Raw genomic sequence first — 8,070 nt, 5'->3', positions numbered from 1 at the left:
CGTTGGTTTGGCTCTTGCGACTCTCGTTGTCGCTATCGTTGGTCTCGCTCTCGCTCTTGCTACTCTCGCTCCCGCTCTCGCTTTCACTCCCGCTCTCGCTCCCCCTCCCGCTCCCACTCTCGCTCCCGCTCTTCAATTTTTTTCTCCAATCTCGTTAGTTTTCACGTGTGGTTGCCTTCACTGCTTGTGGACTCCACTTCCTCTTTTTAACTCTTTCAAATTTTAAGAGTATATAGGTAATTAATTCACCTCCAATTCTTCCAATGAGTAGTGTCTAAATAAAAGTTATCTACTGCCCGTTGTCTCCTAAATTAGCTAGCGTCCAACTTCCAATTAATCCTCCCTGATTCTGCTCCCTTATTCATTATTTTTGGATAATGAATAAATTTCCAATTAATCCAATCAATTTCCAATTTCCAATTATTCATTATTATTATTATTATTTTCCTTCTAAATTTCCACCCTTTGAATAAAATTTCGTTCTGCTTAATATTTGACATTTAATTTCCTGTATGCATACAAATCTGGGTTGTTACAACCATAGGTAACATGACCTCAATCCTGAGTAAGTTGGAAGCTCCTGCCATTGAGGGCAGTCCTTTGATTTGTATGGGTGTGAGTGGCCAGGTTGCCGATTCAAACCTACCATTTTAGGGATTCGTCTGATTTGGGAGCTGGGAACTCAGCTACACAAGATGGAATTCACTCCTTCCCTGAGGTAGGGGTGAGTAGATAGATAGCTCCCTTAAGGGCTGATTCCGGGGCTTGAACGATGTGGTACCACACACCTTCTCTTGGTCCGAGAGGTGTTCACACATAGTTGGACTATGTTGTATTGTGCATTAGAGGAATCAATGGTACTTAAGGAGTGAGATGTAACTATAGGGACAAAATGATAATTTGGCTCAGCTGTACTTACGAGCATCTGTGAAGGGTCATCGTACTCATGATTGGTTATATCCGATGGACACAGAAATATATCTATGGTAAGAAGAATTTAGTTGTTGGTCTTTAGTGGAATGCCTGACAGTTAACGGATGGTGGATCTCGTGGGTAAAGAGTTTAGTCAGCTATTCATGGACCGTTGGAGCTTCAACCACAGGTCCATTGGATCTCCTGGGTAGCTTGGATAAAGTCAAGAACCAGTGTTTGAGTTAATTTGAAATGTTCAAATTGACAAGAGAAAGTTCGATTATATATGATATAATTGGATTGGTTAATTATATATGATCCAATTGGCTAAATATATGAGATACATTATTTTAGAGGAAATTAGATATAAATATGATTTATAACAAGTAGAGGAGAAAATATTATAGTAGATATGTGATATCAAACTATAGGATAAAAATATAATATGATTATATTTATTAATATTTTAGTTGGTTAATTAATATTTTGTTCGTGCTACTGTTGTTAACACTGTTGTTGGGCGTTGGTAGATCGCGTGGAGGTTCCGTTGCATTGAGTTCCAAATTTTGAAGATTGTCTTCAACTAATATGGCACTCTTTTCCTTGTTATGTTGTTCATAGCATGCCGTTAATTAAGATTTGTTTGCATAACTGTATGTTTGAATGTATATTGTTGTATTTCGGTCACTATGAGATTGGAGCGATCAGAATGAGCTCATGGAACTCTTCGGTAAGAGATCCTTCAACGTGAATAACTGATTAAACTCTTTAGTCATGAGATCCACCATTCCGTTAACTGTCGGCAGTCCACTAAAGACTGATAGTTGCACTCTTCTCACTAAGATATATTTTGTGTCCATATCAACCAATCAACAATGCAATAACCCTTCACAGATCACTCATAAGTACAGCTGGCCATTTACCGTTTTTCCCCTGTAGTTATATCTAACTTCTTAAGTGCCACTAATCCCTTTAATGAACATAAGTCATAGTCCTACTATGACTGAGTCCTCTATTCCAAAAAGAAGTTGTGGCCACTATGTTCAAGACCTGGAATCAGCCCTTAAGGGAGCAATCTCTCTACTTACCCCTGCTTCAGGGAAGGAGTGAATTTCATCTTGTGTAACTGAGTTCCCAGCTCCCAAATCAGACAAATCTCCAAAAAGGTAGGCTTGTTGAATTGGCAATCTGACCATTCTCACCCATACTAATCAAAGGACCACCCTCAAAGGTAGAAATTCCCAAAACACTCAAGATTGAGGTCATGTCACCTATGGTCGTTTAGGTGAGATGTAAGTCTCAAGTATCTATATAAAGAGACTAGTCATCTCGTGGTTCAACCTTATACAAACTCTTTGTATAGGACACCCTCGCTCGTATGTCTCTACATGAATGGTCAGGATCAACCATCTGTAGTAGTTCACAACACTTGTAAACTTCTACAAAGCGGATCGTATCTGTAATGCCACCAAGATCAGGTATCCCTCCTTAATCCTTATACTACGACCTTTTTAGGTTATCACTTAAGGCATGATCCACTTGTATATCTCATATACATACTTAAGTTACATACAATAACCATGGAGCTTTGTTTATTGGATATGAGTAAATGCAAAATAAAATAACTCTCTTATTTTATTCATAACAATGTGTACAGTTTACAAACTACGAGACTCTGGGATAATTAGGACACCAATCCCAATAGGAAAGAACACACATGGTTAGTAGCCTCTGAATCAATTATCCAGGTCCTTTATAGATAGATTTATAACAAATTTAATATTTTATTGAAATCAATTTAATCCTATTAAACCGATTTAAAAGATTAATCTAATTTCAAATCTCTTTAGAAATTTGAGAGCTTAGGTCTATCTCAATCAAATTTTAGAACTATTTTAAAAAATGATTTTATTTAAGTTTGCATGCAACTCTTGGTTATTGATTTTAATTCTAATTTCATTAATTATAACCCTTATAAAGAATGAAACAATCAAAATCAACCACATTGCTAAGCTAGATATCCACAAGGCATTTATAATGTTTATAAATAAACCTAAGTGTCATGCTTTATGCAATGTTCATTCATTAGTAATTTATATAACTCTTATATAACTAGTAACGAACTAAATATATATGTTAACATACACCCTTATACTATAACACTTATAATATAAAGATGATACATGGATATGCTTAATGCATGCATATATTATAACTCTTATATTATATGATGCATGAGCATGCTTTAAGTAATTTAATCATGCAAACTACTATATTATAATACTTATAATATAAAGATGATGCATGAATAAAATGCATAATCTAAAGTGGGTTTTAAAACTAAATGTCATACATTATGGCATATAATCAAACATACATCACATGTACATTAAATAAAAATTGATGGACCGGGATAATTAGCCTCAAAACCAGAAAAATAAAGCTAACTATTACAAAATGGATCGAGTCAACCAGTTCAAACAGGCGAATCAGGTCTTGAACCGTCGGGGCGAAGCCTCGTCACTTGATCGTATAGCATCTCCTTCAGATCGTCGAATAACGCCTATTGAGTATAAACGATCATGTAGCGTGGATCCGTGGCTTAGGACTATACGATGAGCATGAAGGCCACGCGATCGTGCAGCACACATTGAGCAACGCATGCCATGCGATCAAGTAGACAACAACTATGCGATGAAGCATGATTGTCTAAACGATCAAGGAGCAAGTGTTGAGTATCGTTTATTGAGTGATTCAGTAGCCAGTGACTATACGATCGTTTAGTGCGCGCGCCATGCATCGAGTATCATATACTTAACGATCGTTTATCTTGAGCGTCTACACGATCGAGTAGCCAACGCAACACGATCAAGTAAACTCTTTACTTGATCGCATAGCATTAGCTATGCGATCGTTTAGCAAATACTACACGATCGAGTAGAACTTTTCTACATGACCGCATAGCCAAATCTAAACAATCGTTTAGCTTAAGCCACATGATGCAACCAACGATTGGTCTTCTTCCTCGAAGCAAACAACATCTCCATGCGTCTGAAGCTTCATCATGAACGACTCAAATAAAACAAAATCTACTTGAATACAAACTCGATAACAAGTTAATTATACCCAAAAACGCAGGAGCCATTACAAATTATCTTTGATAAATGTAAAGAAAGCTTTAAACAGAGGCAATTATCCCAAAATTATCCATCAACAACATCCATAACTACACTTAACACTTAAATGCATTGCATAATTCATAAAACCCACCAAGGCTGTAAATGAAATTCAATACAGCAATGGAATTTGGAATATCAGAAAAACCTAGCTCTGATACCAATTGAAGGAACTCTAAATTTAGAGAACCAATGAGCGGAAGCGGATCGTTCCAAACTCCATTGAGAAAGAACACATACATTTATAGTCATTCCAAACAGATTATGCATTAAAGAATAAATTACAGCATGCTTCTTAATTTAAATACAAAGGATCGAGTAAACAATACCTTTGAAGAACTCTTTCTTCACGTATTTCCCTCAATCAGTCACCAACGCGTCCAAACAGCATGAACGCAACGAGCAACTGGAAAAACCTCGATCACCAACGAGTACAACTCGACCCTCGATCCTCGAACAGAACTCGACACCACCATAAGATTATCTTGGTATTCTTGGTGTGAAAATCCAGGAGTTGTGGGCTCCGTATGAATTTGGGTAGAGGGAATGAGAAGGTAAACGATCGAGTAGACGTTCGAGTATGCGATGAACAATCGTATAAAAGAAGTCTATCGTATAGACTTGATACTCGATCGCATAAATGAAGAAGTCTATCGTATAGACTTGATACTCGATAGCATAAAGGAAGAAGTCTATCGTATAGACTTGATACTCCATCGTTTAGGCTCTATTAAGCTATCGTGTAGTAAAAATCCTTTTACTCAATAGTTAATTTTTTGTGAGACGATTTGGCTGAATGAATTTGAAAAACTATTTTTTCTTTTTATCTCATAGTTACCATAAAACCGTGTATAACCGCCCACTCAAGTCGGTTATTAAGAAAAAGAAATATTAATTATCATATAATTAATAAATTATAAATAAATACAATAACTAACTTATCATATTATATAACCTATAGTTTTAATATTGCATCATATGCAACATATAAATCATAGTTTTTTTCCTATTTTATGGTATTTAATATAAATCATATTTATATTAATTCTTCCAATCAAATAATGTATCAACTACATTATATCAATTATAACATATATATTTGAATTAATTTAATTATATCATATACAATCAAATTCCCTCTTGTTAATTTGAACGTTTCAAACTCAAAATCTGATTCTCAACTTGAATCCATTGAGCTACCAAGGGGATCTTATGGACCTGTAACTTGAAGCTTCAACGGTACATGAATAACTGACTGAACTTTTTAATCACGAGATCCACTATCCGTTAATTGTCGGGCACTCCAGTAAAGACCGACAGTTGCACTCTTCGCACTACAGATATATTTTTGTGTCCATTAGATATAACCAATCAACAGTGCGATGGCCCTTCACAAATCGCTCGTAAGTACAGCTAGGCCAATTTACCGTTTTGGCCCTATAGTTACATCTAACTCCTTAAGTACCACTAATTCCTCTAATGCACAATAAGTCATAGTCCCACTATGACTGAGTCCTTTATTCCCAAGAGAGGGTGTGGCCACTATGTTTAACACCTGGAATCAGCCCTTATGGGAGTAATTTATCTATTTACCCCTGCATCGAGGAAGGAGTGAATTTCGTCTTGTGAAGCTAAGTTCCCAACTCCCCAATTAGACGAATCCTCAAAATGGTAGGCTTGTTAAATTGGCAATCTAGTCACTCTCACCCATACAAATCAAAGGACCGCCTTCATGAGCAGGATTTCACAATTCACTCAGGATTCAGGTCATGTCACCTATGGTCGTCCAAGTAAAATGTAAGTCTCTATTATCAACAGTGTTATATAAAGAGAATAATCATTTCATGGTCTGGTCTTATACAAACTCTTTATATAGGGTACCCTTACTCGCATGTCTCTACATGAATGATCATGATCAAATCATTTGTAGCACTTTACAACACTTGTAACACCTATAAAGCGGGTCGTATCCATAGTGTCACTAGGATAAGGTACCCAATCTTATCCATCTACTACAGACTATTTAGGTTATTATTTAAACAAGATCCACCTGTATGTCTCTACATACTTGTTTAAATTTACATAAAATAACCTCGGATCTTAGTTTATTGGATTGAGTAAATGCTTATAAAATAACACTTATTTTATTAATAACAATATGTTTATACAAAGTTTACAAACTACGAGACTACTAGGAGATTTAGGACACCATTCCCAACAATTTCGTAGGTTTTGTTATAGATTTCTATATGAAGATCTATGTTTCTAGCCTAGAAATTTTTTTCGTTCTTCATGGGTTTTGTTATAGATCTCTATATGAGGATCTATGTTTCTAGCCTAGAAGGTTCTTGGTTTCACTCTTCGTGGGTTTCTGTTTCAGCTTAGAAATTCTTCATGTTTTGGTTCTTCGTGGGTTTTTTATTCTATCCCAAATCTACTTATTTTATTCAGAAGTTTTCTTCTCAAGTTGTTCGTCATTCTACCATCTTGAGTTTGAGGTAGGGTATTAAAGGAAAATTAGGGTTCAGGGCTAATTATTTTTTTTTCATTATGGTATTTCCTAATTATGTATTTTTCTTTAGTGGTTTCTTTGAGGTCTATTTATTCTCCTATGTAAAACATCATTATATACTCTGATCTATTCAATAATATATAAATTTAACAATGTAATGTTGTTTAACCAACAGGCAAAGGAACAATTATAAATGTGTAGAACTATACATGTAAATTCTCAAAGAATCTGACATATATGCAAACATATAGAGATAAAAGACAAACGTAGCCATGGAATGAAAATGGAGAGAAATCAGCATCATGAAAGAACATTGAATGCTTGAGCTCCCCGAGCAACTTTAATAAAGACATCCTCCAATGTTGTGTCAGCAAGCCCCCAAGCAAAGACTGTGAACCTACTCTTTGCATTCTCCACTGCTTGAAACACATCGCCTATTCGGACCTCATGTTTCGGCAGTTCGAACTTCTGAGTTCCTGAGATGTGGTAGATCTTGCTAGCACCGGGAGAGAGATTCTTCACCATGTTCTCGACGTCAACATCGTGATTCGCAGATGTAGTCATTGTGAATACATAAGATCCTCCATATCTACCTTTGAGCTGTAAAATGCAATTTAAATATTGTCATGAAATTGGCAAATAAAGAAAGTGAGAAAACGTAAACAGTAAAGATCGACACATAGATATCCATGCTTCACTTCACTAACAGTGTGTTAGCTTCATCCACGGACAAAGAGAGATTAATTTATTACTAGAGAGAAATATAAATATATATATATATAGATTGCAAAATCGTTGGTATAGTAGAGGGTTTATATAAAGCACGACCCTCTAAACCCTAGGGCCAGATAATAGATTCAAGACATTTCAACAAGTATATATGTGAAAAGTCATTCATAAAATGAAAAGCCAATCTCATATTGGTTTGAGAACTTTCTGGAGCTTTGGGGCAAAATAATTCAAGTACCTCTTTAGGATTTCCTATACACTGCAAGCTACCGTCGACAAAGATTCCTAATCGGTCACAAAGGACTTCGGCCTCCTCCATGGAATGTGCTGATAATAGAGGAAAATGAGCTTGATCGATATAATTATTTAAAGGAAGATTGACGATAAATTGAGTTTCATTGAAAGAGAGAGAAGAGAGGTACTAGTAAGAATTATAGCTCGATCTCGCTTAGCGCGCTTCACAACATTCCATAAACTGTTTCTTGAAGCTGGATCAAGACCAGTGCTCGGCTCGTCCATGTAAACAACCTTGATAAAATAGAAATGAGTTTGGTATTAGGACTAACAAATGAAATACAAATGTTTTCAAAAGATTAGACAAATTAGATAACAGGAACAAGAACTTACTTTGGGGTCTCCAATTAGTGAAATAGCAACACTAAGCCTCCTCTTCATACCCCCACTGTACTTCCCAGCTTGTTTGTCTGCAATTCCTCCATGGTATAGATTGACACCCTTTAA

General features: G+C 35.9%; 1 protein-coding gene across 1 annotated transcript; it reads right to left on the bottom strand.

The window, feature by feature from the left end:
* Window positions 1-6,727: 6,727 nt before the first annotated feature.
* On the bottom strand, window positions 6,728-8,064 carry LOC150030287 (ABC transporter A family member 7-like). Its single transcript, XM_090309856.1, has 4 exons — window positions 7,957-8,064; window positions 7,752-7,857; window positions 7,568-7,656; window positions 6,728-7,200 (listed from the first exon to the last, which is right to left on the bottom strand). The coding sequence occupies exons 1-4, from the start codon at window positions 8,002-8,004 to the stop codon at window positions 6,901-6,903; spliced, it is 543 nt and encodes a 180-aa protein (XP_090165982.1). The 5' UTR covers window positions 8,005-8,064; the 3' UTR covers window positions 6,728-6,900.
* Between the last annotated feature and the right edge of the window lie 6 nt (window positions 8,065-8,070).

Source organism: Benincasa hispida, unplaced genomic scaffold (assembly GCF_027475165.1).
Source record: "Benincasa hispida cultivar pf3 unplaced genomic scaffold, pf3_genome.v1.1 HicScf35, whole genome shotgun sequence".
Lineage (NCBI taxonomy): Eukaryota > Viridiplantae > Streptophyta > Magnoliopsida > Cucurbitales > Cucurbitaceae > Benincasa > Benincasa hispida.
The sequence above is the reverse complement of the archived record's forward strand: the minus strand, read 5'-3'. Positions and strand labels throughout refer to the sequence as shown.

Bases quoted from the DNA above. Each gene is read 5' to 3' on its own strand.
- LOC150030287 (XM_090309856.1), bottom strand. From the start codon at position 8,004: ATGAAGAGGAGGCTTAGTGTTGCTATTTCACTAATTGGAGACCCCAAA. The intron at 7,858-7,956 runs GTAAGTTCTTGT...TATTTTATCAAG, and splicing joins CACTAATTGGAGACCCCAAA to GTTGTTTACATGGACGAGCC. The intron at 7,201-7,567 runs GTACTTGAATTA...TGCATTTTACAG, and splicing joins GTATAGGAAATCCTAAAGAG to CTCAAAGGTAGATATGGAGG.